Source organism: Rhinolophus hipposideros (assembly GCF_964194185.1).
Source record: "Rhinolophus hipposideros genome assembly, chromosome: 1".
Taxonomy (NCBI): domain Eukaryota; kingdom Metazoa; phylum Chordata; class Mammalia; order Chiroptera; family Rhinolophidae; genus Rhinolophus; species Rhinolophus hipposideros.
In genome coordinates this window covers 60,667,395-60,690,915 of record NC_138047.1, presented here as the reverse complement: position 1 = coordinate 60,690,915, position 23,521 = coordinate 60,667,395, and the positions used below count along the sequence as shown (strand labels likewise).

The following is a 23,521-nucleotide window of genomic DNA, read 5'->3' as shown; positions in this document are numbered from 1 at the left end:
ATAGGCTTATTCCACTAGTAAGATTCTAGTTCGATGGAAATTGTTCAACATGTTTTAATCATAAATATACAACATCTCACTGACATTTCATTATGGCAGAAACAAGCAAAACTTACTTTCAAAATGAACTATTCCATCAATCTGATCAATAAATCCATTCATACGTCCTTCTGTTATCATTTGCGATGCTATCTTTTCTGCCTGTTTGAAAAAAACAGAATAAATTTTGAGACACTTTAATTATCATATCTAACACATTCACACACGATAAACAATTAATGGTTGGGCTACCTATCACTAAGCTTACATATTTGCTTCTCTGCCACACATTACAAGAGTAAATCTTATAATCTACCTATTATATCCCCCCAGTTCTTTCTGGATACAATCCGTCGTTATTTTAAGTTAACTGGGATCTGTTTTGCTTATTGTGAGATTTTGGACAAGAATCTAGTAGCCCTCTTACAAATTTTAATCTCTGCTTAAAATCAAACTATAATCATCACTTCATAAATTATATAAGTGTCTAACCACTATGCTGTATACCTGAAACTAATACTGAATGTCAACTATAATTTTTTTAAAATGTCACGGGAATAGGGAATAGGGAATATAGTCAATAATATTCTAATAACCCCAGACTTACTGGGGTTATTACTTTATGAGTTATATCAATATCTAATCACTTTGTTATTCTGTACACCTGAAACTAATAAAAAAAAGATCAAACTATGATTTTTTTTTTCCTCACTGGGATCCACACCTCAAAAAAACCCTAGTTTTTCTTATTTCATTTCAATTTTCAGTGTTTATCACCACAAAAACTCTTTATGAGAGTAATATTTTTGTAGAAAAAGTTGAAAGGAGGAATAGCTGTTCAAATTTAAAAGAGAATTGAAAGGATTTAAAAGACAATTAAAGAAGAGCAAGAGGATCTCTACCTAGCTCCTAAAGACATGTTTCATGTTTACTATGATTTTAGTAATTCTGACCATCTTCACAATAATCCTAAATCACTTCTGAACAGACTGTAACTAGCATTTATTGTTAAAAATACATTCACTAATATATATATATATATATATATATATATTCACTTCCCTTAAAAAAGTGATAATACCTCAAAGTCTAAGAAAACAAGCATATATTTTAATAGTAACTGAAGCCTTGGTTCCCAAATTGTTCCACTGCTATTACTGTGTATCGACTGTGTACATATAAAGGAACTGTGTTAGAAAACCCTAAATTAAAATTGCACTAACACATAAAAGGGTATGTGACCCATAATTACATGACTTTAAGGTTTGCAAGTTAGGTAAAAGTAAGGTTATTGCTTGCTTTTACTATTATTTAAAATTAAGATAATGTTTTGTAAATGATACCTGAAATATCCTCTAAATACTATTGGTACTTTGCTGCGACTTAATAGCCAACTAAATCCTTATCCTGACAAAAAAATGAAATTAATTTCCTAATAACTCAGTCAACTTCTTAAGTTAAATCATGGAGAAGTTACAATAGAATAGCCTGGAGTATTATCATAGTTATTCTTTCAAAGAGAAGAAATATTTAACCTTTGAGTCAATCTAGGGTAGAAAAAAGAAATAAGGCATGCATTGAAATCTTAAATTAGAAATCAGAAACCACTATGAAGTGGATTTAAACATACTCTAAGCAAATATACTGTCACAAAATGGATATTATAACCTGAACCCCTTTAGAATTTCCATTCTAGGTCATTTTATTATAAAATACAAACAAAAAACAAAGACAATTCCACTATAGTACTATTTTAACATTCAAATAATTTGTTACCTGAGACTTTTTATGTGTAATTTTTGTTGTCATTATTTATCAATTATACATTTTATTTTGTCATTATATCAATAGTTTAGTCTCTTAACTTCCTTTTTATGTATTAAAAACAAGAAATTACCTTAGCTGCAGGGATCTCTAAAAGAGCTCCAAGTTCTTCAAAAGTAATATTATTATATAATTTACTTGCAGACAACAAATTGTGTTCAATAACAGCTCTGTCCAAGATGCTAGAACCTTAAATAAATATAAATAAGACAGTTATGAGTTTGAAACTAGTTTCGCACTCTTAAAATATGCATCCTTTTTTCCTGGAAATTTCTAAGCATGCAATAACTCATAAACACTGTCAAAAACTTTTAAATAACCAAAATGCCTTATTTGAAACAGCTTAAATAACATACAATCAAATACAAATAACACATTTAGAAAATGAGTGATTGGCAATAATTACTAACTAACTGAATGGATTTAACCCTTTGGGTTTGAGGGCTTGTCTCCTTAAGCCAGCTGTCAGCTTCATTAACTTTTCTTGCTGTAAGCTAACTTTCATTGGCAAGTAGCAGCAAAACAATCATGCAACCTGTCCTGCAAGCTTAATGAAGTCAATACATATAGCTCAACAAAAATATCTCTATTCTTTTAGGCATTCCACAAGCACTTTATTCTGAGGTAAATGTGAGAAACAGCCAAAATGCAGGAACAGCTAACTTTCATGAGAGATTAGGCAGAGCATCCTTCCTTAAGTGACGTAATATAGGGCCTGATGAAGTCCTGGACCAAAGGCCCATCCTGAAGGTGTTAGACCGCTGGGCTCACCCAATTCTCTTTCCTTTCTTTCCAGTTTTATTGAGATTTAATTGACATGTAACATTGTATTAGTTTAAGGTGTACAACATAATGAGTTGATACATATACATATATATATTGCAAAATGAACATTACAGTAAGTTTTGATAAGATCCATCACCTCACATAGTTCGATTTTTTTCTTGTGATGAGAACTTTTAAAATCTACTCTTTTAGCAATGTAAAGACCTAAATAAATGTAAAGACCTAATAAATGTAAGACCTAAATGTAAAGACCTAAATAAATGTAAAGACCTAAATAAATGTAAAGACCTAAATAAATGGGAAAACATGGAAGACTTAATATTATTAAGATGGCAATACTCCCCAAATTGATCTATAGACTCAATGTAATTGCTATCAAAATCCCAACTGGCAGGTTTGTAAAAATTGACAAGCTGATCTTAAAATTCACAGGGAAATTCAAGGAACCAAAACAATCTTCAAAAAGAACACACTTCCCAATTTTAGACCTTACTACAAAGATATAGCCAATGAGACAGTGTGGCACTGACATGAGCACAGGCATACAGAGCAGTGGAAAAGAATTGAGAGGCCAGAAATAAACTCTCACATGTACAGTCGACTGATTGTCAACAAGGATGCTAAGACAATTCAATGGGAAAATAACAGTCTTTTCAACAAATGGTGCTGCAACAACTGGATATTCACGTAAAAGTAAGAACCCCCCTCCCTTTCATCATATACAAAACTTAACTCAAATTGAATGCAAGGCCTAAATGTAAGAGCTGTGACTATAAAACTTATGGAAGAAAACAGAAAATCTTCATGACCTTGGATTAGGCAATGGTTTCTTAGATACAACACTGAAAGTACAAGCAACAAAAGAAAGAAAAAAACAAAACAGATACACTGGACTTCATCAAATTAAAAATTTTTGTGTTTCAAAAGACACCATCAAAAAAGTAAAGAAACACAAAGAATGGAAGAAAATAAACGCAAATCATTTATTTGATAATGATCAGATCTAGACTATATAAAGAATGCTTACAAGTCAATAATAAAGGACAAGTAACCCAATTAAAAAATTTGCAAACAATCTCATAGACATTTCTCTAAAGATATACAAATGACCAATAAGCACACAAAAAGTCGCTCAACATCACTAGCCCTCAAGGAAATGCAAATCAAAATCACAATGAGATACTGCTTCATACCCAGTATGATGGGTAAATTAAAAACATAGATAATAACAAATGTAGGAGAAAATACAGAAAAATTGGAACCCTACACACAGCTGGCAGAAATGTAAAATGGAATAGCCACTTTGTGAAACCTCTGGGATCTCCTGAAGACTAAATATAGAGTTACCATATGACCCTTAACTCCTAGGTATAGAACCAAGAGAATGAAAACTTATGTCCATACAAAGACTTCTATATGAATGTTCATAGTAGCATTATTAATACCCAAAAAGTGAAAAATAACCTAAATGTCTATCAACTAATGAAGAAATAAAATGTGGTACGTTCACATAACAGAATGTTACTTGGCAATAAAAGGGAACGAAGTACTAATACATGCTACAACATGATGTAAATGAAAGAATTCAGTCATAAAAGGCCACATACTGTATGACTGCATTCATATGAAATATCTAGAACAGGCAAATCTATAGTGCAGAAAGTAGATTAGCAGTAATTTTCCACAACTCTGGGAACATACTAAGTCTCAAGATTGCTCACCTAGGGTTGTAATGAGAACAAAAATGTCCAAGAAAGATAAAACAAGGAAAGCAAAAGGTCTAAAATGAAACAGAAAGAAGACAAAACATCTGTCCTATCTACTCGTATATAGTCCCATGTGAGAAATTTGAGAATCACTTTCATTCTTACAGATCCTAGGGAATATTCCTCTTTTTAGAAAAGAATTATCTAACAGATTATATATTTTCATTTTTTTTTTCATGACCAGAAAGCTCAAGGTCAAATCTGTAGTTCAACCGTAACAATTCTGGAAACTCTATCTAGCTTTTAACTTGTTTGTCAGACATCTTCATGCAAAGAGACTTGAAAGCTGCTCAGGAGAATACACAGAACAGAATTTGAAAGTAAAAAAGAAGTGATGAGTACAAAATGCAATATATAGATGATGTATTATAACATTGTACACTTGAAATTTATATAATCTTATTAACCAAGGTCATCCGAATAAACTTAATTTTAAAAAGTAAAAAAGAAAAATAAGAGTAGCAAATCAAAACACATATACACTACAGGAGAGCTACAAATTTAATTTTAAGCTTTCCAGCTACCAACCAAATTAAGAAAACCAATCAATTTATTAACTCACAGTATTTTTAAATAAGACAAAAAGCTAACTGCTCAGGAGAATTGCAACTAATCCTAAGACTAAAAAGGAATCTTTTTCCTCAGGATCTACATAAAGAATATCCTATAGAAAACAGTATCTCCTTTACACAGAAAGATAAGGATCAACTGGTTTGATTCTTAAAGTGCAATTAAATGAAATTCAATAGAAGGTCAATATAATCCCTTCACTGATCTGGTTTAACTTAGGTTAGTACTACTGGGTGAGGTGTACATCTTTTATCCAAATCCTACAGAAATGACTCTTTACAGCTAAATTCTCTTCAATATAGGATGACAGTGAATTCAAGACAGTTAATCTAATGAATTTGCAAGATTATTTTAACCTTTCCATTTTTCCGATGGTCTATACCTACATTTTTATCAAGTATTATTGCTATAAGCTACTTTGAAACCTGTAAAATAATGGATATTATGAACAAGCATCTATTAAAAAGTTTCTTCCTTGGCAAAGTCAGCGTGACTTAAGCAAAAACATCCCTTAACTAGGAAATATGACACTAAGTTCTATTCTTATTGGCAGCAATTTCACCCTGAACAACCTTGGACAAGGTACTGTGCCAAATTTTGCTGTATCTAAAATTAAACTGGAAAATTACTAAACAAATTGATGTTTAAGATCAATTTAGGTACTTATCAAATGGTTTGAGCTTTTTAAAAATCAGGCACTATAAAGCCTGGCCTATAATTTTTCTTCCCTTAGAGTTTCCAAAACAAAGCATAATTCCACAAAATGCTTTCCAGTAGGGCTATTCTTATACTTCAAACCCTATCTGTGTAGGATATTTATGTTTAGTCAATAAAATATTCTTTTAAAAAATCAAATGTTATATAAAAATGTTACAGAACGATATCAAGATGCTTCAAATTTAACATACTTTCCACTAGCATGTGTGTAAACATTCGCTACCACAGACTCGTAAGACACGATCATTACCATCAGCTGTAGTTGCTTTTTGGTGAGGCATCAGCATGGCAGCAAATTCTTGAAGTTGATTTCCTCTGATGATCCTATCTAGGTACATTTTCTCTAGGATCCCATAAGCAGCAAGTTGCTGGCATCTTTCATCCTTAAAAAGAGTGGCTAGCATTCGAGAACGCTGCTGTCCTAAGGGAAACAAATGAACATCAAATATTCTAACAATCTATTTCTTCAATGAAAAACAATCTTTCTTATGACCCCATTTTGGCTTGCTAAAATATATAATCAATCCACATTATTTGCAGTAGTTATGTTTTATAAAGTTACTGTCAACACGAAATTAGCAAATATTTAACTGCTGTTCCTAGGGGAAAATACAGGGTTAGGTTCCTATGAGCCTCTGGTCACATTTTTGTCAGCTAATCAATATGTAACCTTGTTTTATGTGTGTTTCTGTTTAAAGGCACCTTATTTAATAAACATTCTTGATTGATTAACACTGAACTCATGGCATACACTGTAACTCATGCCTGAATGAAGCTTATCTAATACATGTATTTTCTCTGTCAGGGACCTCATAGACTTCCTTCACTTAGGAACACCAGATAGCACTTCAGCACTATGCTTAGGAACCACTTTAAATATAAAAATCACCAACAAAAAGCACAAAAATGTGAAAAGCATGGTATAAAACAGGCCATAAAAAGGACACTTGTTCATAGTATGAGAGCTGAAACAAGACAGCAGAGCACTGCCTGTTCAACCCCAGATGGAAACATACACTGCGAGAGTCAAATCTTTCGCTGCTGTGCACATCTCTGTAAATGACTGTGAAGGCACCATGAATATTGATTTTGGGGTGACAGATAAATTTTAGCAAGTAGGCAAATTCACAAATATGGAATCCATGACTAGAGGATCAATTGTATATTTATTCATTTGTGAAGACTAGGATATATACCAAAATGTTACAAGTGGTTCAAATTATAGCTAATTGTTATTTTCTTCTTGCTTATTTGTATTTCTACAATGAACATGCATTCCTTTGATAATAATAAAAAAATAGATGAACAAATATTTCTCTGATGGGAAACTTAATATTTCCCATCAGAGAATTCCCATAGTTTCAATTTATACTTTCGATGGTCTTTAAATGGTAAAAAAATTACATGACAACTAATGACATGAAAAATGGAACTAATAGAAAGAATACTATGAACACCCTTTTTCTTTGTAAATATATTTTTAGCTCTGTATACTGAAAGAGCCTAACCACAACGAGACCCAGTAGCAATAAACACACCTAGCATCCTGATCTTGGTATCCCCGTGAAAAGAAACTAGGGATCCTTGAAAAATAGCTGATTTCAAGTCAGGGACTAGGAAAATACTAGATAAGCCAAAGGCATCTTTTTATGCTACGATACAGGCAGGTATTCAAAAACTAATGGAGCCGTGTCAAAAAGCAATGATTTGGTCATATTTGGGATAATGTGAGCATCAAAAGGATAATAACTATAATAATATCACATGGAATAAATAAAAAACAGAGTCAAATATACAAGAATGTTCGTAGCAGTACTATTCCTAACAGCCAATAAGAAACTACCTAAAGACAATAGACAACTAAATTGGGGTGTATTCACACAGTGGAATACCACATAATGAAATGAAGAAACTGTAACTTTTTGTAACAATATGGATAAATTTCATAAAGTTAAGCAAAAGAAGGTGAGTATATATATGATTTCATTTATATAAATATCAGAAGCAGGTAAAACTTATATATACTCATGATTATTTTGGTGGGTGGAGGTTGGGGCTCGTGGCTGGGAGAAAGCATGGCAGACGCTTTCAGGGTGCCAGTAATATTTTGTTTCTTGTTCTGGATGCTGATTACATGATGGTGTTCATTTGTGATAATTCATCAAGCTGTCCACTTTTGATATGTGCACTTTTCTGTGTTTATACTATACACACCAAAAAAATAGCAGGAAAAAAAGCCTATAGTGATACTAAAAAAAAAAAAAAAAAAAAAAAAAAAAAAAAAAAAAAGGAAAAGCTCTTACAGAAGTGGCTAATAAATGTAGACTAGAATTAGTAAATCACCATTTTTCATTTTCACTTTATGTTATATTGAATGATCCAGTCAAGAATTACTAATAAATAATTATCAAATATGTGAAAAGAAGTTAGGGAACAGGATTTTTATAATGTCAAAACACCCCACAAATTATTTACAAATACAAAGAGGACAAAGTACCTTTACAATGGAGTTTCCACCTTAACCAAATGACCAAACTCAGCATCACTAACAGTGGGACAACCTGACATTATGTGGTCTCAAATGTGATGCAACTGCAAGTGCATAGCATCACTATGAGGCATTTTTGCTGAAAAATTTTAACCTGAATCTTACCTTTTGTTAACTTCCATTTTACAGGAAATACTTGGGATTAAGGAATAAATAAACAATATATATCAAACAAATCTAGAATAAAGGACATTCTACACAGCAACTTCAAAAAGTGAGTATTTTTTTTTAAATGAGGAAACTATACAATGTTAAATATTAGTTATATCTCAATAAGCTGGAGGATGGGAGTGAGGAAACTATTCTAGACTAAAGTCTAAAAAGACTAAGAAGACATAATCACCAAATGCCACACATGAACTTGTTTCCTGTTTTGGGGGGAAAAAGGTAGGTATACGAGATATTCCGGAGATAACTGGGGCAGTGATAATATGAACCAGATGCTAAATTCTACAGTGGAATCAATCACTGTTAATTTTCTTAGGGATGATAATTGTATTGTGGTTATGTAGAAAAATGTTCCTACTATTTGGAGATGCATGATGACATATAAGGAGGAAGTGTCATGATGGCCCACAAGTTACTTTAAAACGATACATCAAAAATGTATGTATGTGTGACAGAGTGAGAAACCAAGTATGATAAAAACTCAGAAAAAATTGGAAAAGAGTAATGAAGGGGAAGTATACCTACTAGGTAATAAAACATATTATAAAGCTATAATAATTCAAAGAGCATAGTATTAGTATATTCATAAATAGACAAGATAATGAATGGAACAATACTATGTCCAGAAATCTACTATAACGTGCTTCAAATCAATAGAAGGGAAAAAAAGATGGATTGTTCAATAAGATACTAGGTCAAACAACTAGCCATTTAGGAAAAAAAAGTTAATTTCCTATCTCATGCCTTACACTAAAATAAATCCAAATGGATTAGGATTTATAGGTAAATTTAAGTAAGAAGTAGACAAAACTCATATACTAGTGATTCCTCTTTGGAGGCAGGGTTTGGAAGTAGTGACTAGGAGGAAGGTAAAAAATGAAACCCTAAAGCAGCAATTCTCAAAGGGAGTCCCCAACCTTTCAGGAATCAGTGAGGTTGACACATTTTTTAAAACATAAAGACATCCTTTGCCTTTTGCACTGCCATAGACATCTACACTGCTGGTGCAGAAGCAATGGTGGCTAAAACTGCTGGCACCATAGCACAAATCAAGGCAGTGACACAGGCGCCACACTGTTTTGTGTCACACACTTGACAGTCAAAACAAAAAGATAGTTTCACTTAAAAATGTCCTTGCTTTAAAAAAATTATTTTTTAATTAAATCTTGATAGCTGAGAACACACCTTTTTAATTTTTGTATGACGAAATGGGAAATAGCATACAGTACTTTTGCTGCAAACCAAAGTATAAGGGGTGATCAAAATATACGGAGAATGTTTAAATAAAAAAAATTATTACAGTAAAGGACACATTGCCATTAATCCCCCTCAAAATACTCCCCCTCGCTTCGAACACACTTATCCCATCATTCTTGCCACTTTCTGAAGTAGTTCTGGAGGTCCTCTTTCGTGAATGTCTTTACTTCATCCTCCATCGTGACAACGCTCCGTGTCACACATCGCTTCTGGTACAGCAATTTCTGTCAAATAAAAACATTACGGTGTGGCCTCATCCACCTTATTCACCAGATCTGGCACCACACGACTCCTGGCTCTTCCCCAAAGTCTTTAAAATGATTCAAGACATCAAGGCAGTCACGACAGCATAACTAAAGACACTCAGGAAAGAGGACTTCCAGAACTGATTCAGAAAGTGGCAAGAATGATGGGATAAGTGTGTTCAAAGCGAGGGGGAGTATTTTGAGGGGGATTAATGGCAATGTGTCTTTTATTGTAATAATTGTTTTAAATTTCAATATTCACCGTATTTTTTGATCACACCTCAAAAAATAGCGGTTGTCCCCAGGAAACACTGCAAACTGAATTAGACTCTTTTTTCATGGAACACCATTTACATAAAATAATGACTGACAAATTAGTATTTGGGTACTTGGCAGAATTTTCTTAAAAATGAACAAAGTGAGCTTTTCACTACAACCACCAACATTTTTGCCCTCAATGAAATAATGAGTTTTTAAGAAAAAAATTAGAATTTTAGGAAACTTCTATCTGCCACAAGCTTGACAGGTATGCAATAATTAAAGGTTTTTCTGATGAGATCAGTAGTAACATATTCAAATATTATTTTTGTACATTATGTAACAAAGTATATCAGTATTTGGAAGCTCTGAATAACTGAGTGAACCAATATTTTCCAAACAATCAATACATGATGGTGCAAAATTTGGCATAGGTAGAAGATCTATTCAAGATAGACCAAGATTTTAATCATAACAGAGTACAAAACCTCGTTGACATGGTTTCAGATGCCACGCTGTAACTAACCTATAAGACTCTATACCACTTGTCAAGTTAAGTGTAGTATCAAAGAATAATATCTACAATTATCTGAAGAAGCATTAAATATGCCTCTTTTTTCCAATTACACATCTGTGTGAGGCTGGATTTTCTTTATACATCCACCAAAACAACATATTGTAAAACAGGCTGAGCATAGAAGTACCTTTAAGAATTCGGTTTTTGTTTTTTAAACTAGACATTGAAAAGATTGTTTTAAATGTAAAACTCCATTCTCCTAATGTTTTCTGCTCTGGAAAATAGTTATTTTATGAAAATATGTCATTTATGTTTATATATATAATCGACCTATTATTGTTACTTTTAAATGAATTAATAATTTTAAATTTCTCATTTCAATTTCTAATACAGTAATCAATAGATATCCCTACATAAACAAAAGCTCTCTAGTGTTCTCAATTTTTCAGTGTAAAGGGGTCCTGAGACGAGAGGATTTAAGAAATTAAAGTACTAGAAGAAAAAAAGCACAAATATAAAATATGTAAATTTCAAAACAGGGAACACTTTTCCAAGTAACTCAACAAAACCCAGAAACCATAAAAGAAAAGATTAATATATTTAACTAAAAATTTGAAGTTTCTGCATGGCAAAAATTTCATAAACAAAGTCAAAAACAAGGACAACAGATTGGGAAGAAAATTTGTTAAATTTCTTATATAAATGAAGAGCTTTTATAAGCCACCAAGAAAGGGATAAAAACTCAAAAAATGGCTAATGGACATAAACAGATTGATTCACTAAAAAAAGGGGAAAAAATACAGATTTTTCAATAGTGACTTATTTTTAACATGAAAAGATGCTCAAGAGCATTCATGATAAATGAAATGCAAATTAAAACTAGGATGAAATGCTATCTTTCACCTGCCAGATTAGCAAGGATAAAGAAATTTGGCAATGCCTGTGTGAGGAATCAGGTACACATGGACGTTGTTGTATAAAGTGTAGCATTAAACGGCAATGTATAATTTCTATCAAAAGTTTAAATGTGTGTACCCTTGGACTCAAGAATTTAACCTATACATTTACTCATATGTGTGTATAATCACTACAGTACTATTTGTAATTGACTAAATAGTGAAATGCCAAATAACAAAAAGTTAAAAAGAATGAGCTATATGTACTGACATAACACCACCACTACGATATATAGCTGCATAAAAAAAGCAAGCTGCCGAAGTGTGTGTATCATGTTATCATTTGTAAAAAAGAGGATACACACACATACACACTGTTATATTGAAGGAAATACAAGAAACCAGTAAGAGTTCTTTAGAACAAGAAGTAATACCATTTTATATATCGCCTTTTCAGTAACAAAAATAAGATTACTGCTTCATAAAGAATGAAATGTGTAGTCTGAATGTCATTAGGCTCTCAAACATAATTCAAAACTAAACATTCTAAAATGATTAGAAAGAACAAAAATGATAAATGTTTAACTATTACATTGTTTTGTACACCTGAAACTAATAAAAATAAAAACCTTTCATCTTAAAAAAATAAAAATAAAAATAAAACAAAATGATTAGAAAAGCCACGGCTTACAATTATCAGCATTTCCTCTCAATGCCCTTTCTGCTTTATAAGTTGAGTGATTTACATGCTATAATTTAGTAAGAAAAGCAAAGAATTGTTTATTATTTATGTTTATTGGAAAAAAATACATAAAAGGCTAGGTCTAAAACTGAGGCTTAAGGGTTAAAAAAAATCCCAAAAGCAGTACATTACATATCACCAATCTCTAAATTTTAATTTTCTTTTTCTTCTGTGTAATTTTCACTTAATTTGATATTCATTATTTCAGTGATATTTTAAAAGCACTAAACTTTATATTGTCTCTTAAGTATTCCTAATATCTGTGGGTAATAGGCTGATACATACACATTTAAAATTTTTTTAAGTTAGCAATCCATTTTATCGCTGTTTCTGTTTAAATGTTGGAACTCAATTTACCATAACTGTATTAATAAGACATTCCCATGAAGAATAGTTCCTTGCTCAATCTTCCAGTAGTAATGAGCCTAAAATAGTAAGCAAAGATAACTGACGTTCATAACAGCATAAATGACATGTTTACCTGCTGATGCTAAGATGGTACAGTGCAAAGCATGTTTTAAGGCCTCTAGTCTTTCACTTTCGTGCACTATTGTCTTGTAAGAGAGCTCGTTGTACCTTTGTGCAGCTTCAATGAATTTTCTTCTATAATCAAGAACACGTGCATAGCATACCTGTAGGAGGGGAAAAGTTTAAATTAGAGGGGAAAATTAAAAAGCAAAAACATAAAACAAAATTTCTAATATATAATAGCATTTATTAGATGTTACGGAGCATCTTAGTATAGTAGGACTCTCTAATACTACAAAATTAATTCCAAATCAGTTCATCTGTTACCTTATAATGTATCTGTAACTGTTCGTTGGTTGATTCATTCTGAAGCAATGATGCTCGATTTATGTAAGCCTCTGCCTGGACTGGATCATCATCCTCTAGATATAGCCTAGCAATCTTCAGATAAGTCTCCAGTTTATAATCTACATTGTACTGTCTGGGATGTAACAGGAAAACACAGGATGACTACTTATTTTAAGAAGAAAATTATTAGGGGTGATAAAAAAAGTTATATTTTCCTTATCTATATATGTATATATATATAGAGAGAGAGAGAGAGATTCTGTTAATATAAGGGAATCACACTTTACCGCATTATAGAAAACTTAAGATATATTTCCAAAATGTTTTATTGAATTTTTATTTGTATCATCATTGTTCACATTATATTTTAGCTTATTCTAATCCTCAGATAATCTCATAAGTCAAATATCTTAAAAGAAAAAATGCCCAATTCAAGGATATATCATATATAATTGGTGGGACTATAAATAAGCTCAACCATCCTGGAAAAAAAATGTGGCAATATGCTCTCCAACCATTCTTTGAATCCTTTCAATTGCATATACTCTTTACCCACTATATTTTATCTCTAGAAAATAAATCCTAAGAAAATAATCACGGATGTGCATATATGTATGTACAAGGATATTCATTTGTAAAGTCATAAATATCTGTAATAAGAAAAAAATGGAAATCACCAATTATGATATTTATGGTAATCAATTAAGTTGTGGTACATAAAGATGATAGAATACTATACAGTTACTATCATCATTACTGTGTGATAATTATGTATTTCTGCTAAGTGAAAAAAATGGATAAAAGAGTATGTAAAAACCATTAAAATGTATTCTACAAACACATATCAAAGAGTAATAGCAATTATCTCTGGGTAGTAAGATTATAAGTGGTTTTCATTTTCTTCTTTAGCCATGTAATCATATTTTATGCAAGAAATGCATAACTGAAGACCTTACATAATCCAAAAATCACATAATTAATTCTTACAGAAAAATTAATTCTATTTATCAGCAAAAGTGGTGCCACCATGTGGCAAGAACAGAGTTTACAACTGACTTGACCCCAGCTTTGAAATTAATTCTTTAAAAATTTTTATACTAATTCAAACTTTTTCCACAAGTCATATTATTTTTACTGTATTATTTCTATTTACAACTCAAACTTACATAAACTCCTATAAACAGCACTGCACTTTTCTGAATTTCTTTATTTTATGCCAATGTATCTATTATATGTTACTTTCATAATCACGATGAATCGTTTTTTAAAGAAAAAAGTTCTCAGTCAATTATCCACATTCTCCTTTTAATCACTGTTACTTTATTTCTAAAACCACTAAATTTTAAGTCCTTTAGTATCCTCACAGATAATGTTATAGTACTATCAAAATGACAATAACCACCACTGCAAAGAACAATATCTAATTTTATATTTTTTTCAACTACCAAGTGAAAATAAATCAATTGTTCTGTACTATGGATAAAATGCTCTAGACAGAATAAGACCAAAGCAATTTAAAAAGTCCTGCCTTTTAAAATTATCAAAGAAAAAAAACAATTAAGAGGCCTTAGAAAGTAAAATTCGGTATCTACATATGAAGGTTTTTTTCATATATTCTGGCTGCTTTTTCAGAGCATCGCTGCCTCACAATTTCATAAATGCACAAAAGGTAGGATGCCTGAAATAGTATCTGCCTTATCATCACAAATATTAATGAGACAAAAAGAATCCCTCATTAATCTGGTGAAAGAATAAAGCAGCTGAAAATATTTTTAAATCATTCAGTTTGTTTTTATACTTGCCAACTGAAAGAGTTTAACAATACAACCAAGAGCCTCACACCTTTCACCCTTCTTGTGTATCTGTGTGTATATGTGTGTATACACACACACACACACACACACACACACACACACACTTTGGATAAATGTTTCATAAAAAACCATAAATTTTTTTAATGTACATCAAAAGGTAAGATTGGTTGAATAAGAGTTACAAACTATCATCTTAATTTTGTCTAATTGTTTTTCCATCTCACTTTCTCTAGTATCCCAAACCCAACAATTCATTGAACCCATTGTGACCTACAAACCAGGGATCCTATTACAATGTTACTGTCTTTTTCCCCTTAAAGGCCTGACTCCCCTCCTTACCTAGCTTAATTCTGTGGTCAATCATAATCATTAAATGGCATACGCACTCAACTACCCTGTCCCTCTCATGCTGTCATAGTTGTTGGGCAAAATCATAACTGTGGTTAAATCGAACATTTCACCCACTCCTTTCCTGAACCATGAAGCTGAACTCTGATAAAGAAAAATACCCAACTGGTTTGACTGATTTCATTTTAATCAGTACAACCTTCAAATGAGCCCTTAATGCTGCAAGTATACTATACATTCCTAGTCCATTCATTGTCCTTCTCTCCTAGAGAATTTTTTCTCATATTCTTCTCTCTCCTCAACCTCCCAACTCCCACCCCCACCTACACTTGTAGCTGATGACTGAGTCCAACTTCACTAATACTGACGCAATCAAATAGTTGCATAACCTCCACCACCACATCCCTTAAATCTGCACCCACATACTCTTGTGTCCCTGGCTGTTACTGTAGATCACTGGGGTCTATTCTGCCCAGGAAACAACATGTGGCAATAACAACAGACATTTTTGATTGTCACAACTGGGAGTGGTCATGCTACTGGCATCTAGCGAGTAGGGGCCAGTGATGCTGCTAAACATCATACAAGACAGTCTCCAGAACAAAGAATTATCCAATCTAAAATGCCAATAGTGCCAGGTTCAGAAATGGCCAAATATGAACTCTCTATGCTCCCTTCTTAAAGCCTATCCATCCACGAGATTCCTTCCCCTCTTGTTTACTCCGGTAAAACCCCTCTCCACTACTCCCGTGTCAAATTTTTGCTTCCCACTAGATCATAAAACAAAAAATAATCTCTTAACCTAACCTCTGCTATCATCTTCTACCCTATTTCTCTGCTCTCCTTTGTGAAAACTTCCCCCAAAGAGTTGCAACAATTGCTCACCATCTCCAGTTTCTCTCTTTCCATTCCCTTTCAAGCAACTTCAATCCGGCTTTTAATCTCACCATTTCCCCAAAATAGCTTTTGTCAAGGTCACCAATGACCTCCACATTGCTAACCCCTATGGTTAACCCTCACTCATCATCTTGATCCATCAGCACCACAGTTGATCACCTGCTCCTTCTCAATACATTTTCCTCATTTGGAGTCTAGGTCACCACATCCCACGTTATTCTGGTTTTCTTCTTACCTCAATGGTCAATCTTCACTTGCTATATCTTCCTCCAGCCCGTCCTCTTATTGCTGGAGTGCTCCAGGCCTCAGTACTCAGTGCTCTTCTCTATATATTCCTTCCCTTGGAGATCTCATCCAATCTAATGGCTTTAAATTTCTTCTACATGCCAATGACTCCCAAATGTATTTCTCCAGTCCAGACCTCCGTCCTAAACTCCAGACTAATATATTCAGCTTCCTACTAGATATTTCCACTTGGTTATCACATGTCCGAAACACAACCCTTGATCTTCCCTCAAAACCTATTCTTCACCACTCAGTAGACAGCAACACCATTTTACCAGTCGTTCAGACCCAAAACCAGGACTTATCTCGGCTCTTTTTCTTACACTCCATATCCAGCCACTTGTCAGGCATCCTTAGCTCTACCTTAAAAAAAAAAATCCAGAATCCAACATTTCTCATAATCTCTATCTCACCTGCAACAGTGCATAAGCCTCATAATTAATGGTCCTCCTTCTATCATTGCATGCCTACAGTTCATTCTTAACCCAGTCGTCAGAATGATTCTAAAAAATGTAAGTCAGATCATGTCAGGCTTCTGTACAAAATGTTCCAATGGCTCCCCCTCATTTCACTTAGAGAAAAGCCAATGGCTCACAAAACCCCATACAATCTGGTCCCTAGTCCTCGCTGATCTCATCCTCTATCTCCTCTATACTCTCCCCTTTGCTCACTCCATTCCGCCCACAATGGTCTCCTTGCTCTTCTTAAAAGACTCCAAGCATACTCCCATCTTAGGGCCTTTGTACTAGCCATCCTAAGAGGATCTACTGATACTCTTCCCTTAGGTAGCTCTTAGCCATTCCCTTACCTCCTTCAAGTGTGTGAGGTGCGATCAGGACCACCCTACCACTCCAATCACCCTATGTAATGATACAACGTGTCCACACTTTGCCCTTTTCTTTTCTCCATAGCGCTTATCACCTTATAACATACTGCAAAACTTATTTATTTATGAAATTGTTTATTCTGTTTCCTGCATTAGAATGTAAGAAAAAACATTAAGTGAACAATTATACACACATACATATGAATATATATGTGTATATATATATATATATTTATATATATATATATACACATATATCCATCCAAGATCCACTATTTACTATACTTTTGTCCTGTTTCCAAAGGAATTCCCACCAACACTTGGGCTGCATTTCTCCAGTCTTCTTCTTTCTCGTATATGGATGCAAGATGCTGTCTTATGGAAGCAACCTGGAATAGTAGGTACACCATGTTATATTATATCAACTGACATTAGTAACTAATTAAAATAAATAGGTAACTTTATCTACTGTGACAATGCTCTCATTCAACATATTAAGCTGGCAAGTAAATAGGAAAAGTTTATCTAGACCACTCAAATTTTTGTACAAGTTTTACATTCATAGAATATGAAAATAGTAAACTGAAATAACACATTTCTGCAATGTGGATTATGCCAATAGTTTAGTTTAAATATTAAGTTTTGCTTTTATGTTTATGCGTATCTAATAGTAGAATTTTCCTATGTTTTCAGCATAATTAAAAATTTTAGCAATTTTTAAAAATTGTCTAAAGAGTAATATTTGGTGCATAAAATCAAATTGTAATAAATGAGCAAATGTCAGCTGGAGTCACAACATCCTAACATTTGTTTCATCTTACAGAGTAAAATGCTGGCTGCCATACTATTTTGGCAAAATGACATTGAATGATCATGTCCTTTAAAAACTTAATAATATCTCCCAAAATAATTGCTGCTATCTCAAATTCAAGAATCACTGCTCTAGATTTTTACCTGCTCTTCAAATGAAATGACTCTAGGCTGGATCTTTTCCAAGGTGAAATGATAGATTTCTTTGGCTGTGCTATCAGGCAGGTTAGGGAGATGTGTGCAGAAATCAGTCAGCAACTGTCGAGAGATCACGAGGCTGACATTCTCATTTACCACTTGTTAAAAAAAAAAAAAAAAAACCAAGAGAGAAGAAAACATGAGTAATTTTTTTTGTTAAGCAATCAATCTTTACCTAAAATTAATACTAAAAACAACATATATTATACAACCTGCAATGAATTATTCAGGGATTTCCATACTCCTATTATCTTATATTACAGAGTAAGCGCTCTAACCAACTGAACTATCCAGCTGCCCCCATTACTACGTGTTTTAAAAATGCATTATGCTTATGACCCACTCACTGCTTAAAGTGTTTTAAATCAGCATTTACTGTGAAAATAAATGATGGTTCAAAAACTATTCAATTGATATAAACGATTTTAACATTAGACTGCTTTTGTTGGCAGTTCACTGGATTCAGTTTACAAATAGCACTTTTCTTTTGCTACTACAGTGCAATCCATGTTCTCAATAAAGCCAGTCTTAAGTTTTTCTGAAACCACTGCCAGTTCATCTCACATTACGGGTTCCAATTTTTTGAGACAGTTAACTTACAGGTCTTGTAACTAATCAGTTTATAATATATTAATTGGAATTCATTATAGGATAATACTGGATGTGACTTAGAAAACAGTTTCATTACAAGTGCCATCAGACACATAACTGTTAGAAAATTACTATGCAAACTAGCACTTTTCAGGGAAATGTAATTAAATAAGGACTATAAATCAGCAAAGTTAATTTCCAGTCTGGGCTCTGTCACTGACTAACTTGGAGAAAAAAAGGTCACTTAATCCTGAGACTCACCTTGCAATATATGATACAGTGATATCTATATCTATATTGTCTAAGTCACAGAGTTATTAAAAGGAACCTGTGTGATGGATAATATGTGTGAAAGCACACTGTAAACTGTAAAGCACTATCAAGTATCATTAATTTGTTAACTCAGTATAAATTCTAGCCTGAATTTTGAGTAATTTTCAAGATAACTGATGTCAGGGAGTGGAGGCGAGTACCCTGAAAAATGGAAATTTCTAGTCCCCATTCAAAAGGAATGATTTTAACATTAATAACAGCTCACACTTCTATAGCACTTACTATATGCCAGATACTACGCTAAGTACTTTATTATGTACATTAACTCATTAACCTGCCAACAATTCTATAGAGTACATATCATATCCTCATTTTACAAACAAGGAAAAGGAGTCACAAAGAGGTTAAATAACTTAGCCAGGTTAAATAACTTATAAAATAGCAGACTAGCATTTGAATTCAGACTATTCTCTTCATCGTTATACTATTAACATATTGTCTTTCATCAGTTACTGTATCGATAACTATACAAAACCTTAATTGAGAATGTAACTCTGAAGACAATTCATTAAAAAAATCAAGTTGTAAATAGTTTAAATTCTAAAATCAGTCCATCAATCTCAAAGTATATTTAACTTATTCTCATGAAAATTATATTGATAATATGATATAAAACAAGGCTTGGGCAAGCTTTAAAGTCCTCCTCAGTAATACAAGGCAAACATGGAATTTTCATTGCACTTACTTGCTTCCACAAAAGCTTTCAAAGCTTCTAGTTGTTCTGCCCCAGATAACTGAATGGCTTTTTCCAGGATCTGACGATACCTAAAACAACACCAAATAAAAATAATGTTCAGAGGGCACTATCAATTCTAATGCTAACTTTGATGTTTAATCATTTCTGTTTCCCATGGTTTCTTTCATAGTGCTCTCATTTCTGGTTTTCTTTAAAGAACACCACATTTTTTTTCCCTCCAAGTTTCCAGTCCATCACGAGACACGCTAAATCTGTAATTCTAAGGTGCCACTTCTTCTAGTTTTCTTTACAGTACACCACTTTTAAAAAGTTCTCAAGCTTATCACAAGAGTTACTGGATGAAAGGTGCCACTTTTGCTGGAAAGTTTTAGTCTTGAATTTTTAACTAAAAAGTAAATTTGTTTTCAAATGTCTTAAAATATAAGCCATATTTCCTTCAATTATGAACTACTCAGACACACAAGAAGAGTAGATGAGGTAGCCTCTAGAACCATTTCATCTTGTGGACAATAGAATAATGTTGACTAGGTAATGAAACCAAATATTAGAGAATAACTGTCTTAGTGTGTACAAGATAAACTCCACCAAGCCAAATGCACTGATAGAACACACTTTATGCTGTCAGTCAGTGCCAATTCTTTATTTGCATTCAATGCTAATAACTATTCTGCCTAACATCCATGGCCATATACGATCCAAATCAGCACTTTAAAAAGGATGGGGGAAATGCTAAAACAAAGCAACAATGACAATTATTAGATAATGGCAAATTCCTTCCTAAAATATAAACTCCACTGAGGACAGATTTTTGTTTGTTTTGTTCACTGCTACATACACAATGCGTAGAACAGTACTTGACACATCATAAGCGCTCAAATAACTTACAGGTATATTGGTAATATTTTATTGCTTTATTTTATTTTATTTGGTAAAATATTACCAAATATTGGTAATATTTTATTGCTTTATTTTATTTATTGGTAATTATTTTATTTCTTAAATTGAGTGGTGAGTACTTGAGTGTTATACTATTTTATAATCTCATCTTAATCCCAATACTTATTAAAAGCATTTTACAAACGTAATAGCATTGCAATTATTCAGAATGTCATCAAGAATTCAGTCAAAAAAAAAAAAAAAAAACATAAATAGGGTCCAAACTCATTCAAATTTATGACTTGCATTTTGTAGGGTACACCCTCAAGCTACCATTCAGCATTTACTGATTCTCAACTCACACAATAATAGTCTCACAACCTTGGTTACATGATTTCTCAAAACTACAATGAATCAAACTGACTTTGTAAGAAAGCAGGTCTATGGACAGAAAAGACAGCAAATTCCAAAAGAGAAGAGCTATGTAAGAAAGCAAGGAAATACTGCTAAGTTTTAAAATAAAAATTGTTCTTTTTTAAATTGTTACATTTGTTGAACAAACAAAACAGACTCATAGATACAGAGAACAAACTGATAGTTGGCAGAGGGTTGGGTGGTGGGGGGATGGGCAAAAAAAGTAAAGGGAATAAAGAGGTACAAACTTATAAGTAAGTCACGGAAATGTAATGTACAGCATAGTGAATACGGTCAACATCACAATACACAGATGTTTAGTAGACTTCTGATGGTGATCACTTCGTAAGTTATATAAATGTCTAATCACTATGTTGTACACCTAAAACTAATACAATATTGTATGTCAACTATGCTTTAATTAAAAAGCGCTTTATATTCCAGGGAAAAAAAATTGCTACATTTGAGGCATAAAATTCAGTTATCTCATTCTTTCTCTCTGTCTACACACACACATTTTTCGTTATCTATATTTATACATGTATTTTAGTGCCCTGGGCATGCTTTTAGTTAATACAGTCAATGGTTTATTATTTCTTTTTTTTGATATTTTTCATATTCAATTAAATCAAGGCTTATGGCTAAACCCTCTTATTCTTACATCCTTATAGATTATTTTATACTAATAGTAACATGCAAAGATGATAATGTCTCACTTATAGAAATTTGCTGATTAACCTGAGTTTTTAATAACACAGTTTCATAACTTATTAACTAATGTGTACTGAGAACACACCAAAATAAATCTAAAAAGTAATGAAAGCTTTATAGTAACAAATTGTATAATTTGCCAGGGCCTTAGAAATTGCCTACTCAAACTATTGACTTTTATAGATTAAGGTACAGACTTGGGGCTAGATGCTACCTTGCTCCTTCTCTAATACATAATTTCTAGTACCTTAGAACAAGGACTTACTTTTTTCACAATAATAATATAGAATGACTAAAAAAAATATTTTAAATCAGGGATTTACATAGCCATTTAATACTGCCATATAAAAATCATCCAAAAATGCTGAGCACCTAGGCTTTTTAAAATGCTATATGAGATTCTGTGTATGACACTAAAAATATTTCAAATAACCTTAGACTTTGAAGATCTTATAGCTGGGAAATAAAAAATAATATAATACACCAAGTATTAAATTAAACAAAAACAAACGAAAGTTAAAATGAAACTGAACAATGTAAGAGATATGACAAGTGATTAAGTATCTTAATTCAGAAGAGAGTAAAACCAAAATGGGTTAGATTAGTCAGAGGAGGTTTCACAGAAAATAATAATAGCTTTTTATTGAGCACTCACTATATACTCAGTGGAAAAGAAGGAAAAGTAATTGATATGGAGAACATGACAAGTACCAAATATTTATTCCTTAAAGAATATGGAGGAAAACAAATTTCATTAATTAAGGCACCTTAAAATGTTTACTGAGCATATCTAATATATATGTGCATGTGAACTACAGTTCAGTATGTCAATCCTGATTTCTTGGCACTTAAAAGGAATCTGGAGGTTCCTTTTAAAACATATACACATGAAAATGTATCACAGTCACTATTTAGGCATGTATTAACAAGATATTTCACTTACAGTAATGGTGAACTAGGTGATTAGACCAATCCTACCTCAAAAAAGAAAAAAAAAACATAAGCTAAAAGAAATGTAAAAAAACAAACAGCATAAAATCCTAACAAGAAAGAGAAAACAGGTGAGAGTGAGAGCAAAAAGACGTGAATCATAGCTTCTGCCTGAAAGCACTTGCTGACCGTGGCAAGACAGAGAGGTAGAGTGGCACGTTTGGTGGGGCTAAGGAGGTGGGTTCTGCTTTGAGGCATTCCGCCATCTGCTAGAAAAACAGAGAAGCAAGTTGCAATTTCTGGCCAACGAAGAGAGCTATACCAGAAAAACAGGGATCTCAGTTCCTTGCTGGCCAAAGGAGGAAACACTGGCACTTTGGAAATAAGATTACAAAATCTATTCCAAGGGTCACCTAGGTAAATCAAAAAATTCTAAAGCCTTGGAACCTAGACGGCTAGCACCCCCAGATCCCTACCTGGCAGAAGGAAATGAACATCCTCCCTGAAAGGTAACATCCTAGGCTTCCAATTGTTTCTAAAATTACATTTTTTAAATAATTGGCCTAACAAATGAAGATTACAAAGCACATGACAATATGAACTAGAATCAACAAAAGCAACAGGCAGTAACAACAAACAGAA

At 32.7% G+C, this 23,521-nt stretch overlaps 1 protein-coding gene across 3 annotated transcripts in view; it reads right to left on the bottom strand.

Moving 5' to 3' along the window:
- The window catches only part of COPS4 (COP9 signalosome subunit 4), a 35,773-nt gene that overhangs the window by 7,046 nt on the left and 5,206 nt on the right, over positions 1–23,521 (bottom strand). For 2 of the 3 annotated variants that reach the window (XM_081060772.1, XM_081060773.1), the window contains 8 exons: positions 19,937–20,016; positions 18,274–18,425; positions 17,605–17,708; positions 13,129–13,282; positions 12,815–12,965; positions 5,953–6,123; positions 1,937–2,052; positions 117–201 (listed from right to left, as the gene is read on the bottom strand). In XM_081060772.1, coding sequence (XP_080916898.1) covers positions 117–201; positions 1,937–2,052; positions 5,953–6,123; positions 12,815–12,965; positions 13,129–13,282; positions 17,605–17,708; positions 18,274–18,425; positions 19,937–20,016 — 1,013 coding nt within the window. The remainder of the gene's footprint in view (positions 1–116; positions 202–1,936; positions 2,053–5,952; positions 6,124–12,814; positions 12,966–13,128; positions 13,283–17,604; positions 17,709–18,273; positions 18,426–19,936; positions 20,017–23,521) is intronic. The other variant, XM_081060774.1, reaches the window with a different exon arrangement.